The following is a 22,720-nucleotide window of genomic DNA, read 5'->3' as shown; positions in this document are numbered from 1 at the left end:
CTAACCACTGGACCGCCAGGGAATTCCCAGAATTTTATGATTTTTAAAACCAAGGAGAAAAAAATTGTTTTCTATGATATTTGTATTATGTAAACAATTTTATATATATCTTTTCCTACCTAGGTCTGTTACTTGTCGATCAAAAGGGCAACGGATTGCTCTTCCGTGAAGAGGCAGCCGAGTGAGACAGTCATGACAGACTGTGTGGCCACAAAGCAGAAGGCGAGGAACTTTGTCTCCTTGCAAAGAAAAGACATCTTCACAAACTCCACACTCCAGCACCTAATATTTGGAAAGGACACATGTGCTCTTTAAATGACTTTAAAAGCATAAATATTTTAGGCTAAAAAGAAAAACCTGATCTAATTTAATGAATCAATCTTGTTAAATTACTTTATTCCTCCATGAAAAAAACTGTCTAGGTATAAAATCTTAAATCACCTTTTATTCTTTCATCTGACAGATCTTACCACAATTATATCATAGTGAAATCTCCTTGAAAGGGTGTTAGGGATCAAGATAACGTTGTAAACTAACATCTTTAGCTTTTGAAAATTATGACATGATTTATTACATCAGAATCCATAACCATATGTAACTCTACCAAAGTTGGGTTCTTAAACAATTTCTCTGCAATTACCTAACCCTCAAAAAACCATCATTAATTTGGACAAAAATAATTTGAAATATGTGCTAGGATGACAACTTACCTTGTAAATGATAAAGAACTTGTTAAGAAGAGACTATAAGTAATTTTCAAGTGTCTTATACTATTCATTTACATCATACAATGTAAAGAATGCAATTAGACTTAAATTTCAATTCCTTGTTCTCGATTAATAAATATGCCCCTGGGTTAGAAAATAGAAAATATTTTGTTTATCTAGTTCCAATTACAAGTACATGACTTGCTCAAGGCCACATAGTCAAAAGAAAGGTGACAAATCAACTATACTTCAATTTTAAAAAAAAAATCAACTATACTTCAACTAAAAAAAAGAAAGGTGACAAGAATCGGCATATTCTGATTCCCCGGCCCATCAGTTTGTTTTATAATTAGTCAACAAACTATATTTATATCAATGAAGGTACTTTTACTTCTTAATATACCTGAAGTGTTTCACAATTTAATTAATTTTTAAAAAATACCCGAAGTGGGGCTTCCCTGGTGGCACAGTGGTTGAGAGTCCGCCTGCCAATGCAGGGGACACGGTTCGTGCCCCGGTCTGGGAAGATCCCATATGCCGCGGAGTGGCTGGGCCCGTGAGCCATGGCCGCTGAGCCTGCGCGTCCGGAGCCTGTGCTCTGCAACAGGAGAGGCCACAACAGTGAGAGGCCCACGTACCGCAAAATAAATAAATAAATAAATAAATAATTAAAAATAAAAATACCCACACTGAACTGTTTGATTGTACCCCAAACTCGGTGCCCACCATCCACGACCTACTACAATCTGGCCCCTGTCCTATTGCTTCTCTTCCCTTCCAAACTCTATTCTCAAACTATATCGAACAATTTGTAGTTCACAGCACATAACAAACTGCTTTTGCCTCTTTCTTTATGCTAATGCTAAAGAAACAGCTAAATAGACATTTTCCTAGTGGATTCTTTTTTTACATTAATAAACCAACAAATTCATAAATGAACACACTATCCTTTGGGCCCCCATGTACCATGGATAAGTGTCAATCTTAACACCCAAAACACTTTAATACTTTTATTGGCGTTCCAGCCTGTCTTTCCCTGTTAGACGAAAAAGCCCTCAGGAACAGAGTATTCCAAATATCAAGCTCCTATGTGCTTATATTAATGAAGTCCAACAAAATAAAATTTTTAAAACAGCCAACCACCATCCCCCAACAAATACATAATACAAGGTAAAAAACCAGAAAACCCAGAGTGGAAGTCAGACTTAATCCATTAAAATTTTAATCTTAACTCCGCAATTAAACTGGAGTCAGTGCTTGAAATGTAAACACCTTTCACTGTAAATAAACTGATAATTCATAACTGGCTCACATCTCAGTACGGTTCAAAAGAAGCTGAAGTGTAACACATAGTTCACAGAACAGGAAAAGAAAACAGCTTGTTAATTATATGAAAAGGTGTCCAATCTCACCCGAAACATTTTGAAGTCAGTTGAAGCTATCCCAATATACTGTTTTTCAGATTAGATTTTTAAAAGTTGATAACACTTTGTGCTAGTGGAAGTGTGGGAGAATAAATTGCTGGTTGCTGTGAAACGTTTATTGACTGATATAGCCTCTATGGAAGGCAATTTGGCAATACCTATCAAAAGTTTGAATAGCTTAGTAATTCTACCTCCAGGAGTTTATCCTACAAATATCACATGTGTGAAAAGATCTATATGCTATTCCTTAGAGCACCTTTTGCATTAGCAAAAGATTAGAAACAAAGTAAATATATATGGAAAATAAATTATGGCACATTCATATACTACAAAACTGTGCAATCTGATGAGGAAAAGTTAGGAAATTTTTTATGTACAAACACAGAATGATTTCATATCAGCAAAGCAAAGTGAAAATGACATAGAATATTTAACTTTTGCATAAAGGAGAGGAAATAAAGAGAGCATATATTTTCATATATATTGTTTTACAAGCATACTATCTTTCTGGCAAGACATACAGGAAACATTACATTGGAATTGTAGTTCTCTTTGAGGAAGGGAAACAGCTGGGGAACAGCTACACATAAATCATATATATATATATATACACACACATACACACACACACAATACACACACTTCAAATTATCCTGTATCTTTTAAAAAAGCAGGAAAAAAGTTTCACTTAAATATCCTCACTTTAAAAAAAAAGAACAAAAGAAAAAAAATCTTCACTTAAGTAACAAATTCAACTAAATACAGAAAAGATATTCACAACAGAATTAGATATTATAAACGCAACATTTTAAATAAATGTCCTCACTATAGTGACAACATATTAAACTTATATGACAATAAACTCCAAAGAACCAAATTAAAATTTTACTTTTTTCATTCATCTCTAACCCCATCATTACACAAGATAAGAGAACTTACTCATGTTGAGACCATAGGTTTTTTCCAAAGAGCACTAGTAAAATCCCACTGATTAGTAAACCAAACATAATTCCAAAAACAGTTATTAGACTATTTTGCATCAACTCAGCAAATAAGAGTAAGAAAATTTTTCTTCAGTATTTATGAATAGGAATTGTGGCTAACAGCATAAGAAATTAAGTCCTAGATAGGAAAAAAGCTCTTTATTTTACAAACTTCACAATATGCCAAAGAGGGCTTCAAACTTATTACGTGTAAATCAAATTTTAATACACCAAGCCATATTTTCAAAGGACTAAGAAAGCTCACTAGTCTTTTGTGAACGTATAGACCAATTTTGGTCTTTTTTTCCTAACGATAAAAACCCTGTCATCATCTACTTGTTCATTAAGCAAGAAGCCATTTTACATATATATATATATATACACACATATATATATAAAACCATTATATACTTCAACTTTTACCTTCCAACGAACACGTCTTGCTTTCATCTGTGAGATTTTTTTAAATTTATGCCACTGTATTTCTTACAAATGACAGCATGAGGATCTTGCCAAAAAGGACTATCCTACTGCACATCTCAGTTACAATTTACACATAAAAATGAAGATTAACAAAATAAGCCTCTAATTTATCAAACTCTGTGCTATAATAAACTGGAGTTACATCAGGCTTTGGTATATTTTTCAGATTTTAAGGCAAACAGGGTAACAAAAGTAAATACAGCAATAATATCCATTCCAATTACTTCTTAATTGAAGTTAATTCACAAAATAACCTTCAGGTATTCTCTACATAGAAAAAGCACAATTCAATAAATAAAATCTCAACCATACAACAAGCTGAATAATAAGAAGGCTCGTCTGCATCTCAGATATGCTATGTACCTTCAGAATAACTTCATTAATATATAAAGGTCAGATAAATCAACCACCACCAATACTAATTGATAATACACTTGTAAGCAGAAATGTATCATTTGTTGTCACATAAAACCAACATTAGGTGAAAAACCATAGGTGTCTATTACTCAAGAGCTTAAAAGAACTTAAGATATCTGGTCCAGTGGTTCTGAATCCTAGATGCACATTAAAATCACTCTGGGACTGCAAAAAAATACTGATGTCAACTCACTCAGAAATGTGGGATTAAGTAGTTCCTTTTTCTTTTTTAAGTCCTCAGTGATTCTAATATGTAGCCAGGAATAAGAATTGCCAATATCTCAGATTACAGATGATCCTGAAGGTTATTCTACAAACCTTTAAGATCAGTTCTCCCTTTCAGATCTATCTACCTATGGAAAAGTGAATTCTACATACTTCATCTGAATTTTTAGTAAACCCACTTTACAGCATTTACACATATTAGAATTTCAAACTTCAAGCACAGAGTAATTCATATCCCCCAGCGTTAATGGGGCTGTTGGAGACTTCTCAAAATTGTTGACAGACCGTACTCCCAAAAGAGGAGGCGGGTCAACCAATAATAGAGGTCTGATTACAGAAGTAGTGCGATAGTGAAAAGCATACTTTACGGCCAGTCAACTCTGGTTCTGCTACACAGTGTTAACTGAAACCTGAGTCTCCTCACCTGTAAAACTGTAATCAACACTTACCTCCTCAACAGATATTAACAAGCTAAAATACCTAACTTTGTACCTGGCGATAATAACGGCTCAATTTCCTAAAAATAAGCTAATTAATACCTGTTGGGCTTAACTAAAAACAGAGGGCCTGGGGAAAGACCAGCCCAGGTCTCCGAGGCCCATGAGCTCCTTTTCACAAAGGTCCCCGTTGGCGACTCCAAGCAGAGGACTAGCGAAGACCAGGTAACCTCAGGCCTGCTGGGATAAAGGTCCGGAGGTGAGGGATAGGCTTGTAAAGCCGAGAAGGGCCAGAGGCCGCGCATCCCGCCCCAAAAATGCCAGGGCCGCGGTGCTGCCGCCAGATCTCCGGGATAAACAGAAGGGAGGCCGATGGTGGAGAACAGAGCACGCAAGGTCCCTCACCTTCACCACGGCCGTCCCCCGGCTGCCCTGACGACCACTGTCTAGTCCCGCTCCAGGCTTGTTTACAACCAGGGCAGCCATCCTAGGAGGAGCAGCGCAGCCCTCAAGGCCTTCACCTGATGGGCGGGGTAGAGCCACCTACCCAGAAGCCTCGGCGCTCGACGCTGGGGCACAGGCGCAGTACCACGCGGGGAACTGCTGGGACGGTCTCTTCGAGCATCCTCCCGCCAGCCGCTAGGTGTTTGGGTTCGCAGGCCTGTGCGTGGGCACTTTGTTATTTTTTTAATTGTTATTATTGAGGAGTCTGAAATAGATGGAAGGAGTAAAATTAAGAGAAAAAAGAAGGGATAAAACAAAAGTAAAGTTTTGGGGTGAAATTCCCGCTCCAGAAACGACCTCCCCAGCTGCAAAACGGACGGGGCGAGAGGGGACTACATGTCCCTGCATGCCCTGCGGCTTTTGAACTACAAGTCCCAGCATGCCACATCTTTATCATTTACTGCAATGTAGGTATTTGGGAGGCCGTGAATTGTCACCGAGGAGTGGTTTTTTGAAGTCGCGGTGTGTGATTGTGACTGGAAAATAGAGAAGTATTTTATGTATAGGTCTCTAAGAGGCAAGAGATGGCTTTGGTAAAAAAGCCGTTGGGTTCCTAAAGGACTTGGTAAGAAGAGAATTTAAGGCACCACCGGCAGAGAGAAACTTGGGAGTGTGTTTGACGCCCTGTCTTCCCGAACGTGCGCTTTTCTGTCTTCTTCCGAGCTGATTGACCCTTTTCAGCCCCCGTAGGCAGTGGGTCCAAAGTACCGGTCAAAATGGAAGTGAATCCCCCCAAACAGGAGCACCTGCTGGCCCTGAAAGGTAAACTTTTGCGAACCCGACTCCCTTTAATCTGTTTTCTCCCTTTCTCTCACTAGTTCTCGAAGCCTTTGACACATAGACCTGGCCTCTGGGATATAGGCCTCTTCCTTCTTAAACACTGTCAATGCTTGCCCTCCTGCTTGGTTCCTTGGCGCCGAGCGAAAGGAAACTATTTCTCCTCTTTGCTTTTCAGGTTTGAGAGCCCCCGTTAGAATGGAATAGATACCTGGTAAATTACTTACTCTGTTACATGCTGCTCAGATTTTAGCCGCAGATGCTGATGTCCCCACCCTACCCGGGGAGAGCCTTGTGAACCGAGATGATTAACAGCGGGTATAGAAAGTGGTTTTTCCTTCTGTCTCTTGTCTCTTCATGTGGCAATGACAAAGTTACCAGGCTTCAGCTTCATCTGTGAAATTAGTCTAGTATTGTGCCAAGGATTTAGAAGTACATAGTACTACAACATATAATTTAGGTATGTTAAAACTCACTGTTTACGTCAAAGTATTGTGTATAGGGGGAAGTGCATGTCGGAAGTTCATGTCGGTTTGCATACACAGCAAACAGTTTTGAGTAAGTTTGATGATTTAATTGGATCATTATTTAGGGGAAATGAGCAGGGCATTCTTTTTCTGGAATTCCTGTTGTTTTGTGAAACCTTTTATTTGAAACGCTTTCAGCTTTATTTCATCGGTTTTCTACTACCGCAAATGCACTTATTTCTTGGATGCCCTACTCAGTAGTTACCAATATCTTCTTGGACTGAGCTGAAAAGATGCTCGATAGACATGTGAACTCAAGTGAATAGCACTTAACCTTCCTTGTGGGATCCATTTTGAGGGACCCTTATCCCCTTAGTTATGTTGTAAGCATCAAACCTTCCAGAAGCTCACCAGTTTCATTTGAAGCATAAAATCATATGCTGATAGTTGGGGTTATCAGAACTGTCTCTGACTGTAGAACTAAGAAACTAAAATATTAACTAATGTAATAGCAATAGGACCTGTGAGCTTAGCCTGGACTGAAATGGCTTATTCCTGAAGAAAGAAGAGAAATTGTCATGTTCTTTACCTCAGACTCATATGTAGTATGTGAAATATATATTACTTAACTCTCAGAAGTTAAACTTTTTCAAGATCGCACAGCTAGTAAGTGATTGAGGTAATATTTCAACACAAGGCCTTCATCTTTCCAAGACTCCATGTTGCCTCCTAATGAAGGAAAGAGCATTTTCAGATATCATTCCATTAGTAGTTTGATGGAAATTTAGAGCAGTTCTGTTAGCTGCTAGGTATCATTTTATACAAATTGGAAGCTATTAAATACAGTTAAATTCCAGTGATGTGCAGGCTGACTGCCGTAGTCCTTTTAGGCTGCTACAGTAGTCTTCCCCAGGTATCTTCTATTTTCCAAAACAGAAGGTTCCTGGAGAAGAGTATTTTAGCAACCTAAAAGGACAAGTGCTTTGAAATTCAGTGTTAGTTTCAGCTTTCTTAAAGCTCTTTGGCCCCATTCTTCCCCACTGTTCAAGCTATCCAAGAGTTTTCACAAGTTTTAATTTTACCTATGTTGGATGCCAAATATATCAATTTGTCTTGTCATATAAGTTTACTTTCATATGTATGTAAAGTATTAAGGAGCTCTCACAACATCAGTATCCCTGGAATACAACACTGAGTGAGTTCAGACAACAATGAAAGAATTCTCAGTGGCATGTCTTAAAATGTGAAAATGTAAGGAAAAGGGAAGAAAAAATAAAAACATTATTAATTCTTGAAAGAATATGCTATCTATATTTAGATCCATATTAAAATTATGGATGTTAAGGAACACAGTCATTTCTGAATTTGAGTTGCCAAATCTGTCAGTCAGTGGACATTAACAGTAAGGAAAAGAATTATTATGAGATTAGTTACTTCTTTTGACTTTCAGAGTCAGTAGTTAAATGAGTATTGTGACATCATGCCAAAGAGACCCCACTCACAGTCATCCCGGCAATGGGAGAACCCCCGTCAAGTAGTTCTCTAATGATTTTTGGAAGAAGGGATTTGACCTCTTGTTTTTTTCTCTGGTAGCTAGGATTTGAAAGAACCTGCATTATGGCTCAGGCAACTTTGGGCCCGATTAGGAAACCTAACTTGCAGATCCTGGTAGGCTCCATTCTTAAGCCTGTGTACTGTATGCTGGAACTTATTATTGATGACTTAATTTGGGGCAACTTGAAGACGTCTGTGTTCTAAGAGGAAAAAAAGTAAGGCTCTAGTCTTCTTGTTCATCCTCCAAATTGGAATTCAGAAGCCATGCTACTAAGGTTTTGACACTGCTTAAGTGCCTCATTTATACAAATGAGACTTTGTCAGGAAACCAGTTTCTAGCATGGTTAAAATGCAAAGTTAAACCATTTTCATGTTTTCAGTATTTACTACTGAGAATGAAATAAAATCATTAAGTATTCTGTCTATATATTTGTTTGGCAGAATTCATGTAATTTTAAAGTATAAAATGATCCATTTTCTTCAAAAAGATTAAAAATTACAATGATTTTCATTGTCCTCAATTCACGTCTCAAATTTTTTAGTATTATTACGTTTTTGTTCATTATCTTCATATGAATCTTGTATTTTAAAAATCACTAATTTACTTTTTATTTCTGCTATAGTCTTAAGATTATTATTATCTAACATATTAATATCAGTACTTCCAAATCCATTATATCTCTTCAGTTAAACATGTTGACTACTAGCAGTTTTAGGCTGAAAGGATATGATAGGGCATCTAATCCAGATCCTTATTTTGGTAAGAGAAGGGATTTCCAGTTTTGTGGATTACATTCACATTTACCAATAGCACTTTGGTAATATATCATATTGGAATTGGTTTTTTTTTTTCTTTTTTCCCTGCCTATCTGTATACAGGCTATCCCTACCATATCTTATTCTTTGCAATACTTCCACTTTAGGTCCTGTTTCCCTCTGATTTGGAAAGAGAGAGAGTCTTGTAATTATAAATTGCATTCTAGCTCTGAGGAGCTCAGCTAAGAAATATTCTCTTCATTAAGAGTAACTGGATTACTGCAGAATGACTACAGAAGTAATATTACATTATCGACCATATGAGAGTGAAACCACACAACTGCCAAAAATTGCAGAGAAAGCAATTCAAGACTTTCCTACACGTCCACTATCAAGATTTATTCCTTGGTTTCCTCATGATGGGTCCAGACTTCCACTCAAACCTAAAAGATTACCACCTGTGATTTCTGAAGAGGCAACTGAAGATGTAAGACAGTACTTAACCATTTCAGAACATGATATTAAATTGCAGAGTTATGATTGCACAGTAGATCTACTGGAGTTTCAACCTAATTTGAAAAAAAAGAAGCACTTAATCCGATCACATACACTGAATGAACAGACTAATTCTGGAAGTCTGGATAAACAATCAGAAAAAAGAAAACGGCACAAGAAGAGGTCTTGGAGTGTTTCACTTCCCAGCAGTAATTGTACTGAAAACATTTTTCCTTTGTCTGAAAAATTGCAAGATAGTTTAAAGGCACTAAATTTGCACTCATTTTATAGAGCAAGATGGACAATAGAGCACACTATTTGTAACAACCAAACTCTGGAAGACATTTGGGAAAAACTCAATCGAATTATCAGGTGCAATGAACTTCCATCTTGTAATGCTACAATTCAGAGACATTTAGGCCAGATATGGGTGTTCTGTGATGTTATGTACTGTGAATATGTGGGAAGTCTTCTTAAAGGAAGATTAGCTCTTACTGGGAAGATTAACTTATTTGTGCATAAATATGGTCTTATCTTTAGTATGTAATGAATACCACTAATTGTCAAAAAGAAAAATATTCTGAATAAACTGAGTAGGAACTGAAACAAATGAATAAATGTTTAATTGTGTGGTAATATATGTACAGTTTGTATCCCAGAAATAAATATCAGGTGAATTCCTAGGCTTGTCACTTAAGTCAGGAACTTTCTGCGTTCTACTTTGAGCAGCCTTCTTTTAAATGAATTGTGATAAATTATTATTTTTACTGAATTTAAAGGTAAAATGTTCTATTTCTTTTGTTCTCTTACTTATCCAGTGGTTAAATTAGATATTCCTATGAATTACAGTGACTAGTTTGGATTTTGGTAAATCCCCAAAATCTAATTTGACAGTATTTTTTCTTTACTCACCTAAAGTGTAATGATTTTTTAAAAAATAAAACTAAAACCAGTTCTGTTGGGAATGGTATTCAAGTGCCATGAATGTGGTATTCAAGTTGAGAGACCAGCCCAGATTCTGCTGATATTTCCAAAGATATGTAATAGACAATAGTTGATGTGTTGTTCTGAAACAAAAGTATAAAATGTATAATTTGTCTAAGACCCTAATATATCTTTAAGGCAATAAGCTCTTTTGAAGTAAAGTATCAAGTATGGGTAAGAGATCAAGTTATTCTTTATTTAATACAGATAATTCAATCTTAATGACTGTTATTGCTGATTACTAATGCTCTGGTTCTTGGAGTCATGGGTTTCCCATAGCAAAATGTTGTAAATTGGGTTTACACATCATTTTATAAAAATATTCAAAGTGATTATATAATAAAAGTTTTATTAAAAAGTATATTTATTTAACAAATTTGAATGCGTACCATGAGCTAGGTGCTAAAGTAGGGAAGGAGACAAACATGGATCCTGCCCTCACAGAGCTAACATAGAGTCACTATTCTTAAGTAGTTAAACTACATCCCTGATAAAAAACCTGTAAGACTGTACTCATTAGGAAGGCAGAAACACATTTGCCTTGTGGCACAGTGCCTGGCGTGGTAGAGGCTCAATACTACATGGTAAATGTGCCCTTTGGGGGGTTTCTCATAGCCTGAGCTGGCTGAGGTTCCTTGATACATAAGGAGTCTACCAATTTTTTTTTTTTTTTTTTTTTTTTTTTTGCGGTACGCGGGCCTCTCACTGTTGTGGCCTCTCCTGTTGCAGAGCACAGGCTCTGGACGCGCAGGTTCAGTGGCCATGGCTCACGGGCCCAGCTGCTCCGTGGCATGTGGGATCTTACCAGACCAGGGCACGAACCCATGTCCCTGCATCGGCAGGCGACTCTCAACCACTGCACCACCAGGGAAGCCCGAGTCTACCAATTTTTAACTAAAGAGGTTATCTTTTCTAATTAGGTTTCACACTATCCAAACACTGTTTTGTTTTTAACTTTTAATACCTTTCTTATTGTCTCAAATGAGACTGCGCTGTAGAAAATAATCATCATGTGCATGAATGCTTCCAAAAGTCTTTAAATGAAAAATCACCAGGTGTAGGGGGAGTTTCCAAGGTAACTTCATCAGTAATTACTTCTTCTTTCATTCATTAGTCATCTTACTTTTCAATGAAGAGTGCTGGAGAAAACTCAACAAGTTATTCATTATTACTAGCGAGCTTTGCAAATAAGAGTTGGCTAATGTTATTAGGCAATCATAAATGGTGGATTTGTTTTTTTTGTTGTTCAGGTTTTATTTAGCATTAGGTTGCTAATCAAGGGTTAAAAGTTAGGTAATCATAAGACAGGGTCACTTACATAGACCACAGCATTTCTTTTATGATACATTTTTATTATTTTGAAATGATTATACACAGAACTGAAAATATTCTTATGATTATTTTCTTATGGGCTTCTTATGAGCAGTTTTTTAATTCAAGAATCACACATTAAAAAGAGCTTCTTTGTCTTCATATGTGGCAGATTTAAATTTCTCTAATTTACTCTGTATAAATTGCTTTCTACCCCTCTGAGAAACAATGAAAAGGTGAATCAGAACTGGGAAAATGAAGATTGAGTTTTACTGCAACTAGTGCCGTGATCTTAAAGGAAGAAGCGATTCATTTCTCATCTACCTAGACAATGCTTAGGCAGTAATTAAGGGCTAAGAATTTAGAATCCACTGCCATGTCTTTGAAGCCTTCTTAGAGTATTGAGAACCTTAGGACTGATGATTCTAGCACTAGTTAATAGTAGAGCTCACCAGTATTTCTGGGTTCCACTGTTAAGTCACAGACATGAATAAATTGGGGAAACAAAGACATATGCAGGAAGGTGAATCTGAGGGCATTTGGTAAAATGCCAAAGCATTTACTCTAGGAAAGTGGCAACAGTGCCATAATTTTATTTTTCCCTGACGAGCTATCCACTTTCAAATAAATGTTAACTCAAATTCTAAGAAAAAAGATGTGAAGGGCATCACATGAATTTAACTAAATTATTTGCCAACTTAGCAAATAATTTAAAGACCATTTTTTGAAAATTTCTAAGATGAGCTCCTGCATAATGGTTCACTTTGATTTAATCTGCTCAAAATGCCCCAGATTATTCCAAGGTTCACAAACTTGAATGCCTTCAGGAACTAGAAAAGTAAGACTAGGATGTGGTAAGGACTCTGAAAGTGAAGAAGATTTGACATAATTTTTTTTAATGTTGTGACCAAGCAAAATGTATATGTAAGTTGAACTGGCCTAATTCATTAGTTTATAACCTCAAGCCTATCTTTTTTTTAATTTACTGAAGACTTTCAAAACTTTTTTTTATAAGATTTTAGATGAAACCTGAATTTCATAAGTAAATCAAATGTATGTATTTTGTGAGTTCCACTGAGAGTGTTTCTACACATGGCACTAACTGTGTATTGTGTGTAGTGAATATTTGTCACTCGACTAAAAATCACATATTCTTTTTTGCCTCCTTAATTTTTGACCAAGAACCTGCTTTAACTTCAAGACTGGATACATAATTACCATTTAATAACCAGTGCTTTATTGTAGTTTCTCTGCCAGTTTTTTTAAAACGCTGTTTTTTTGTTGATATTTGCTCTTTTCTAACATTGTGTTTAATTTTTGAGTTTCATTAATTCATTATAAGACAGGAAATACTAAGGTTTAAATCTATACTTGTTATGGACATACTTTGGATCATCCTTCAAGGAAAGAGATAGTTTTTTGTTTGTTTGTTTTTAACATCTTTATTGGAGTATAATTGCTTTACAATGGTGTGTTAGTTTCTGCTTTATAACAAAATGAATCAGCTATACCTATACGTATATCCCCGTATCTCCTCCCTCTTGCGTCTCCATATTTTTTTTTTAGATTCCCTATATGTGTTAGCATACAGTATTTGTCTTTCTCTTTCTGACTTACTTCACTCTGTATGACAGACTCTAGGTCCATCCACCTCACTGCAGATAACTCAATTTCATTTCTTTTTATGGCTGAGTACTATTCCATTGTATATATGTGCCACATCTTCTTTAAAGGAATGAGATAGTTTTATGTTACAAATTTGGCTTTCTCAGTTTGTGTTTAAAAATATGCAGTATGACGAATTGTGCTTTATAGTAATTTTCTTTGCCTCCACAGGATGATAGTATTTCTTACCAACTGCTATCCCCTCTTGCTGATTTTTTACCCTCTTTTGAAAATAGGAAGAAAACTGGTACTTTAAATACCAGCTTGGGATGTTTTTATTTTTAATGGAGGGTTGTTCTTTACCCACCCTCTACTGTCTCATCCCCTAGAAAACCATAGCATCAGTAAAAGCTAAGCTTTAAAGGGCTTTTGTACATAATGGAAGTTTGAGCATATAATAAGCAAATAAGCTGGCTACACATCTAGGTGAATTAAGAACACTTTTTTTTTTGATCACTCCAAATTTATGTTTATTTTAACTTGTTTACTTTTTACTATTAACTGAGTATAACTTTTTAAAAAAAATTTTATTAGGGTATAAAATTTTTATTGGGGTATATAGTTGATTTACAGTGTTGTGAAGAACACTTTTTAAAAATTGTTTCAGGGGCTTCCCTGGTGGCGCAGTGGTTGAGAGTCCGCCTGCCGATGCAGGGGACACGGGTTTGTGCCCCGGTCCGGGAAGATCACACATGCCGCGGAGCGGGCTGGGCCCGTGAGCCATGACTGCTGAGCCTGCGCATCCGGAGCCTCTGCTCCGCACCGGGAGAGGCCACAACAGTGAGAGGCCCGCGTACCGCAAAAACAAACAAACAAAAAAAAAGTGTTTCAGGATTCCTTTGAGAGTGTATTTCCTCTTTATTAAGATTTGGTCTCACTTGAAATGAAAAAAAAAAGAGAGAGAGAAATAGAGCACCAATTGGTGTTAAAATTGAGCTTAGAGTCTTGAAAGATTGTGAAAAAAACTGTTTCCTGTGTGTCATTTTCAGAACACCTTTTTATCCCCTGCAGATTGTACTTAATTTTAATGTTTTCCTGGTTAAAAGTAAGAGTGAAAGAGGTTTGAAACACTTCCCCATTCAGTCCGCCACCCACATCATTGATGCGTAGCTGGTTAATGTTCTGTTTGAAATAGTCGGACTTGGAATGCCCATGGGATGTTTCTAATAAAGCATGACATTCCAGGTTTATGACCCTGGGCTTATAATTAAGAATAGGGAAAATTATTTTTGAGCAAAGTGAAGTCTGCGGCCATCTATTTAATATAACATTGTTTAATGGCCTCAGTTCTTGAAACTTTACATCTTCAAAAATACCACTTACTTGAAGAGTTTGGTGAGGCGTTAATACTATGTGCCAGAACCTGTGTCAAGCACCGAGCCCATAAAACTTAACATGACACATACGAGCCTAAACTTAAAGGAGTTTGGATAGGAGTGCTATAAACTTATAAGTGAATAAACATAATTCATGATAAATACAAGGTGCTATGAGAGAAACAGGGTGACCTGTACTTCTTTTCTGAGAAAGATGACATATAAGCTAAGACCAAAATGAGAAAGGCACTAAATTTTTTGTTTGTTTGTTTTGGGTTTTTTTTGCGGTACGCGAGCCTCTCAGTGTTGTGGCCTCTCCCGTTGCGGAGCACAGGCTCCGGATGCGCAGGCTCAGCGGCCATGGCTCACGGGCCCAGCCGCTCCGCGACATGTGGGATCTTCCCGGACCGGGGCACGAACCGTGTCCCCTGCATCGGCAGGCGGACTCAACCACTGCGCCACCAGGGAAGCCCAGGCACTAAATTTGATATGAATGATATAGCTAGTTAATTAGTAGTTAGGTGGTACATTTTTACATACATTAACGAATACCACATATTGTGCACTGACCATTTAGATCAATAGTCTTTAAAGATTTGAGTTTTGAGTTGAATGAACATCTTAATACACTATAAAGAAACAGTCTTCTGGGATTCATTTTCTGAAATGTTTTATGAGTTTGTATGATTTTTACTTCTATATTTTTGTCTTTATTTTGATGTGGTCAAATGTCAATCTTTTTTTTTTAACATCTTTATTGGAGTATAATTGCTTTACAATGGTGTGTTAGTTTCTGCTTTATTACAAAGTGAATCAGTTATACATATGTTCCCATATCTCTTCCCTCTTGCGTCTCCCTCCCTCCCACCCTCCCTATCCCACCCCTCTAGGTGGTCACAAAGCACTGAGCTGATTTGTCTTTATTTTGATGTGGTCAAATGTCAATCTTAACAAAAAATTGAAAAATATTTTTTAATTAGAATGTCCTATCCCCGCTAGACTAGGTTTAATTTTCACTTTTTCTAGTTTTCTCTTCCTTAATTTTTGTCCATCTATTTGATACATATGCAGCTTGATATTTGAAATGAATTTGTAAACTAAATTTCATTTTTCCCAGATAGTGAACCAGTTGTCCTAGGACCTTATAATGTTGATTTGTTTTTGCTGCATCCTAATAAATTTTTTAAATTATCTAACATGTCAGTATGGTCTTGTATTAATAAGCCAATTAGTTGATTATGGACTTAAATGTTTTACTACATGTTATGTCCAGTTTTTTATCATTGTTTCCTATTAATTTCTATAGCTTATTTTTATTTATTTGTTTTTCTAGATAAACTTTAGATACATTCTGTCATGTTCCGAGAACAAATGCTAGTTTTGGTTGGAATTCTAAAATTAACTGACACTTTCATAATTTTTACAAAGAATTAATATTACTTAAAGGGCCACTTACTGAACTTCAGTGGCCTGTGATTATAACCAAGGAATAAAGTTAACAAAAATCCTTTTGGCATAAAATTATTGTTTCATATTCAGAATGGCGCGTCTAAATTCTTGTCCCTATCAGACTAACATTGGTTAATATTTTGTTGATATTGTTTACAGTGAAGTCATTCAAGATTTTTTTAAAGCCTTATTCTTGTAATATACCGTAAGCTTTGAAATTATTTTATTTTCTACTTTTTGTATAATGAGCCATATTTCATTTGCATTTAATTTTTATAATTCATTAGGTTGTAAATAAAAGCAAAATTGTTCTTTCTTTTTGTCATATATAAAATTCTTTTTGTTATATCCTAACATTTTTATTAGTAAATCATTGCTGTGTAATAATCTTAGGAAATACTTAATATTTATATTGTTTAGGAAGTATTTAGATTATATTTTATACTAGTATAAAATTGATGAATACCATACATTCAACTTGCGAATACTGGCATAAAATGATATTAATATTTTCTTTCTTTCTTTCTTTTTTTTTCTACTTTCCCAATTCACAGTGATGCGGTTGACTAAGCCTACTTTATTCACCAATATTCCAGTAACATGTGAAGAGAAAGACTTGCCTGGTATGACACATGCTTTATCCTACTTGCACCTAGGGAAAAGTTGAAACCTGGATTACCTTACCTTGGAATAAGCCTAACCTTGCAAATCTTATGCTAACTCTTTGCTGCATTATTTGTTGCCTGTTTTTGTACGTGTGAATGGTGGCCATCTGAGTAATAGGTCTCAGTCATAATTTATACATCAAAATACTACTGATATCCCGTGGCAACTAGAGACTTTTAGTTTTAGTAAAAATGCATTGCTCATAATGACACTATTAAAATTTCATTTATCCTCAGATGTTCCATCAATGTATGTTAGCATTCCCTTTATTTAAAAATCATTGGAGCTTTCTATATATCTCATGACCTACATTTTCCTTTGTTCCTGAAGTGTTCATTTTCTGTAGAAACAATTTTTTTGGCATGCATTTGTTGTAGTAAAGATTAGAAATTAGATTTTTTTTAATATAATTTTTGTTATGAGATTATTTTTTTAAATATCTCTCCCAGCTGTTTCTTCACATAAATAAAAGTTATTTACATGGTAGGTGTTAGAATTTGATGTTTTTCTCTTTCTACAGGAGACCTCTTCAACCAGCTCATGAGAGATGATCCTTCAACTGTAAATGGTGCAGAGATTTTAATGTTGGGAGAAATGTTGACTTTACCACAGAATTTTGGGTAAGAATGATATGTTCACATTAGAAACACAACAATACTCTGAAGCCATTACAAATCATGTTTTCAAAAAGTAACTATGGGATGGGAAAATGCTCATGATACATGTATGTGGCTGAAAACAAAAAAAAAGTTTTACCAAAATTATACTATGTGATTCTGGGGTTTTTTTTAATTAAAAAAATAAGATGCATACCAAAATATTAATTCCTAGGGTGGTAGAATTTTAACTTTCTTCTTTAGATCTTATTATATTTTTTAATGCCTACATATTCCTTTTATTTTAACTGATTTAATCTCAGTGTCTTTCAGAAGCAGCTCTTTTATTCACCATCACAGCCCTTTACCAACTTAAGTTATTGGACTTGTCAGCTCATTAGGAGTTCTAAATATTTTATTCCTTCTCTTGCTCTTAGCTATTCTCTTACTCTAGATTATTACTGAGGTAGAAGTCCCTGGTTCCATTCTGTTTGCAACTGAGACAATTTGAGACCAAAAGGAATTTTTCAGGTTTTTTCAAAAGGTTTACAGAATGTGGTCATTGACTAGTGTCTTGAAAGCTTAGAAATATATTCAAGTAAAAAACGTATTCATATTGAAATATTTTTATAAATATATCTACATATATTTATATGTTTATATGCATTATATATATAACATATACTTATAAAGTAATGCCACTAGTCATTATTTTTATTAGAATGATTTAGAAAAAGAAAAATAAAATAAATTGGTAAAAAATACTCTGAGATCAATAACTTGGTCTCTTCTAGGTTCGGGGCATAAGTTATTTCAAAAACTGCCTTTCTCTAGCCTCCTCAGTATCAAATCTTCAGACTCTTAACATGGATCTGATCTCAATGACATTTTTAGGAGGGCTGGCAGTTTTGGCAGTAGTTGAGGGTCAAGATATATAGCATGTTTTATAGATTAAATCTGTATTTTTAATTGCACTAGGTAATGAGTGAGCAGCCTAGTGTAAACAAAGAAATATTGAAATAGTATTTCACCTGATCTCTATCCTTTAGTAATTTCTCCATTTGACGTTCTCAGTGGTGTACAAATAGAAGATTTATGATAAAAGTTGAATGGATTTCTGCCTAAAAATTTATTTTATTTCACAGGAATATATTTTTGGGAGAGACCTTTTCCAGTTATATCAGCGTTCATAATGATAGCAATCAAGTTGTAAAAGATATATTGGTTAAAGTAAGTGGCATTCTTATTTGGGAGAATTTTTTTTAACTTTTTAATTTCTCTTCTTATGCTTTGAAACTTCATTAAAATGCCTGCTTGATACTGGACTTTTTAATTGTCATTAATAACAAGTATTAACTGAACACCTAAGTTCTAAGATATGCTGTGCACAGAATCATTTTTCCTTATCCTCAAAATTTGTGATAGCTTGGATGAGAAAATGTACCAAAGGTAAATAACACTTTAAATTTTTGTTAATAATTTGTGATTAACATAATAAAATTTGAAAGAGGAGGAGAGATCACTGGGGATTGCATCATTCAGGAAGGCTTATTGACGGAGAGGGAGCACAAGAGGATCTCAAAAGAATGGCAGGATTTAGAAGAAAAGACAAAGAGGGACATGGTAATCGGAAGCAGAGACATAGGAATACGTAATGTGTTCTTGTAGCAGTGAACAGAATTCACTTAGTAAGAGTAGGTACGGTTGTAGAGATATGTAGTAGCCATACAGTGGAGCATCTTAAAAGCAAGACTAAGGCTAAGGTTATTTTAAGACAGTGTGCAGTCAGTGGAGACTTTTGAGCAGAGGTATTCAGGCTATGTTGGAAGACTGTCATGAAAGCATTGTATGGGATGGTTTGTAGGAAATAGGCCAATTAGAATATTCTTGCAGTTTTGAGAAATCAAGAGAGAGAATATGCTAGCTCAGTTAAACAACTGGAAATTTATTCCCAAAAAGAAAGGGCATAAAAAAAAGGAAAAATTCATCGTATGTTGTTGAGAAGTGGTCAAAGCTGTCTTCCAGTGGTGAGTTTAGGTCACTAGAGCATCGCCTATGGAAGGGAAAGGGAAGTCCAGTTAGAATGAGATTGAAAAATGATCAGCAAGTACGAGAATTGAAAAGGATCTCAGAGAGAAAATATTCCAAGTTCCGTATATGACCCAACTTCCAGAAACTGGATGCAAATTTTTGCATACATGTACATATGTTTGTCACTCTATGGTTAGGGTTTCTGCCTTTCATTAGATCAGGAGTCGGCAAACTACAGCTTGCAGGCCAAATTTGATCCATTGCCTGTTTTTGCAAGACAGTATGAAGCTATGATAAGAATGAGCTAAGAAAGGTTTTACATTTTTTTTTTTTTTTTTTTTTATTGGCTGTATTTTCTGTGTTGTACAACATATGTTTGTAACTTTTTGCAGTACGCGGGCCTCTCACTGTTGTGGCCTCTCCCGTTGCGGAGCACAGGCTCCGGACACGCAGGCTCAGCGGCCATGGCTCACAGGCTCAGCCGCTCTGCGGCATGTGGGATCTTCCCGGACCAGGGCACGAACCCGTGTCCCCTGCATCGGCAGGCGGACTCTCAACCACTGCGCCACCAGGGAAGCCCTACATTTTTAAATGATTGAAAAGAAACAAAAGCTTATTTTGTGATGTGAAAATTATATAAAATTCAAATTTCAGTCCGTAAGTAAAATTTTATTGACATATAGCCACACTCATCCGTTTGTGTATTATCTGTGGCAGATTTCAAGCTATAACATCAGAATTGTGTAGTTGCAACAAACTGTATGACCTGCAAAGTCTAAAATATTTGCTATCTGACCTTTTAAAGAAAAAGTCTGCTGACTTTTGCATTTGATTATGAAAAGGACTGACTTTCAGAACTTCGAGAATGTATACTTTTTTCCTGTCATACAGTTCGCATTCAGTAAATGTTGAATTTATTTTTGTAAGATGAATAAATCAGCAAATGTGTGTAATTTAAGTCAATGTTAAAAAGAACAAATATTACCATAGTGTATTTCTTATAAAATATGTGATTATATTTCTGTGGGCTCTGCTCAGTTTTAATTTCTATAAAGGCAGTGGTGTTTGGCATAATAACAGAGATAGCTAATGTTTATTGAGCAGTACAGTGCCCACCAAGAGTCTTCTTACTCTTAACTAAGAACTAGCATTTTGTTTATCATTTTACAAACTCCAATTACATACAAATTGGCTCTTCTTTGCCTGCTTTTCTTTAGTTTTCCTTAGTAAATTTTCATTCAAATCTGTATTTCCTTGGGTGCTTTATAATTATCTCCAAATGTTTTTTTGAGGGTATTTAATTCACTTTGAATATTGTGTTGCAGTTTTCTTCTGTTTCACTATTGGTTTTGGGTGGCAGTTTGGATCAGTGAATTGTTTAAATTATCATTGTGTGGTCTTTTTTAATAGTATTTTTGTATGGATTAAGACTCTTGCTAGCTTTGCATTCTGTGAAATGCAGTTTGGGGTGCTTTGATATTCTTAGTTCAATAATACTCTATTAGAGCCTTGCAAGCAAAGTGTCATTTCTTTATCGGGTGGCTTTTGGGAGGGTGGTGGAAGAAGAAAGGTTGAGTGTTCCTCAGTTTTTCTCTTTCTTTTGAGTGACAGCATCCTCAATTTTCTCCTCCTGCTTCATTTTCTCTTCACTGACAGTGTCCAGAAGGTTCTTCTCCTTTTTAACTCTCTTCTTCCCCTGAATTGTTATCTTGCCAGAATTGCCTCTTCACCATTAAACATACTGTTATATCTCCTGTAGGCTGTGCTCTCATCTTCCAGTAATGCACTTTCTCAGTATTTTGACACTTAGGATAGACTTTGTCTTTCTGGCAGTACTTTTCATCATTCTTAGGCCTGTCTCTACCTTCCTTTTCTCTCTTAAGCTCAATTTTTCATGAACTTCTCTTGTTCTTTGCAAAGGCTTATGACGAGAGCATGAGAAATAGCTTGCAGAAATTTGAAGTTTAGACATTTGCTGCTCTCTAGCTATACTAACACTGAGTTTATATAGTTTTTAAATTTTATTTATTTATTTGAGGATGACTCAGGAGATTCAGTTACTCTACTGCCATTACTTCAGCTACTCAGAATTCTGCTCTCAAAAGTTTAATTTTTTATAGCTCTTGGAATTTTGGAATGTGGAAAAGAGATTATGAATCTGTACTCTTTTAATTCCTTTACTGACATCTTAGTGTTGTTTTTGAGAATAAAAATGCTATATAATCTGTCATGTTTAACTGGAAACCACTAGGGGGTTTTTTGTTTGTTTTTTAACTGAAAAATAGTTTTCAGCAGTAAGTCTGAAAACCTTAGCATGCTACCAAAAAATGAAATGTTCTATAAACAAAAAACAGCGTAGTGTACTATAAATAAAAAAATAGTAGGGACTTCCTTGGTGGTGCAGTGGTTGGAAGTCCACCTGCCAATTCAGGGGACACAGGTTCGAGCTCTGGTCCAGGAAGATCCCCCATGCTGGGGAGCAACCAAGTCCGTGAGCCACAACTACTGAGCCCGCGTGCCACAACTACTGAAGCCCATGCGCCTAGATCCCGTGCTCTGCAGCAAGAGAAGCCACCGCAATGAGTAGCCCGTGCACCACAACGAAGAGTAGCCCCCGCTCGCCGCAACTAGAGAAAGCCCATGCACAACAAAGACCCAACGCAGCCAAAAATAAATAAGTAAATAAATTTATTTTTAAAAAAATAACTTTAGGGCTTCCCTGGTGGCGCAGTGGTTGAGAGTCCGCCTGCCGATGCAGGGGACACGGGTTCATGCCCCGGTCTGGGAAGATCCCACATGCCGCGGAGCAGCTGGGCCCGTGAGCCATGGCCGCTGAGCCTGCGCATCCGGAACCTGTGCTCCGCAACGGGAGAGGCCACAACAGTGAGAGGCCTGCATACCACAAAAAAAAATAATAAAATAAATAAATAACTTTAATGATCTGTACCATTGGTGGTTTATTTTTATTTTATTTATTTATTTTTGGCTGCATCAGGTCTTAGTTGCAGCTTGCAGCCTTCTCTCTAGTTACGTTGCATGGGCTCCAGAGTGCACAGGCTCTGTAGTTGTGGCACGCAGGCTCAGTAACCCCGCAGCATGTGGGATCTTAATTCCCCGACCAGGGATCAAACTGGTATCCCCTGCACTACAAGATGGATTCTTAACCACGATACCACCAGGGAAGTCCCTGTACTATTGGTTCTTAAACTTTAGAAGGTATTAAAATCATCTGGAGGACTTTTTAAAACACTGATTGCTGAACCTCACTTCCAGTGTTTCTGATTTAATCAATCTGAAATGGTGCCCAAGAATTTACCTTTTTTTTTGGCCACACCACGGGGCTTGTGGGAGCTTAGTTCCCCAACCAGGGATCAAACCCACGCCCCTGACAGTGGAAGCGCAAAGTCCTAACCACTGGACCACCAGGGAATTCCCAGAATTTACATTTCTAACATGTTCTCAGGTGATGCTGA

The 22,720-nt window shown here is 36.3% G+C and overlaps 3 protein-coding genes across 7 annotated transcripts in view; 2 read left to right on the top strand and 1 right to left on the bottom strand.

The window, feature by feature from the left end:
- Window positions 1-5,171, bottom strand: part of TRIM23 (tripartite motif containing 23) — a 38,939-nt gene extending 33,768 nt beyond the window's left edge. Inside the window, exons 1-2 of the mRNA XM_082837377.1 lie at window positions 5,082-5,171; window positions 120-282 (exon numbers count right to left, since the gene is read on the bottom strand). Of these exons, the coding sequence (XP_082693503.1) occupies window positions 120-282; window positions 5,082-5,162 (244 nt within the window). The 5' untranslated portion in view covers window positions 5,163-5,171. The remainder of the gene's footprint in view (window positions 1-119; window positions 283-5,081) is intronic.
- A 204-nt stretch (window positions 5,172-5,375) lies between these two features.
- TRAPPC13 (trafficking protein particle complex subunit 13) overlaps window positions 5,376-22,720 on the top strand; it is a 35,072-nt gene continuing 17,727 nt past the window's right edge. For 4 of the 5 annotated variants that reach the window (XM_082837384.1, XM_082837382.1, XM_082837381.1 and 1 more), the window contains exons 1-4: window positions 5,623-5,942; window positions 16,509-16,577; window positions 17,141-17,240; window positions 18,362-18,446. In XM_082837384.1, coding sequence (XP_082693510.1) covers window positions 5,897-5,942; window positions 16,509-16,577; window positions 17,141-17,240; window positions 18,362-18,446 — 300 coding nt within the window. In that variant the 5' untranslated portion in view covers window positions 5,623-5,896. Of the gene's footprint in view, window positions 5,588-5,622; window positions 5,943-16,508; window positions 16,578-17,140; window positions 17,241-18,361; window positions 18,447-22,720 lie in introns of those variants that run through there. The other variant, XM_082837383.1, reaches the window with a different exon arrangement.
- Window positions 5,895-10,540, top strand: SHLD3 (shieldin complex subunit 3). Its single transcript, XM_082837388.1, has 2 exons — window positions 5,895-5,942; window positions 8,902-10,540. The coding sequence occupies exon 2, from the start codon at window positions 9,021-9,023 to the stop codon at window positions 9,774-9,776; it is 756 nt and encodes a 251-aa protein (XP_082693514.1). The 5' UTR covers window positions 5,895-5,942; window positions 8,902-9,020; the 3' UTR covers window positions 9,777-10,540.

The sequence above is a fragment of the Leucopleurus acutus genome (assembly GCF_964270905.1).
Source record: "Leucopleurus acutus genome assembly, chromosome: 3".
NCBI lineage: Eukaryota > Metazoa > Chordata > Mammalia > Artiodactyla > Delphinidae > Leucopleurus > Leucopleurus acutus.
The sequence above is the reverse complement of the archived record's forward strand: the minus strand, read 5'-3'. Positions and strand labels throughout refer to the sequence as shown.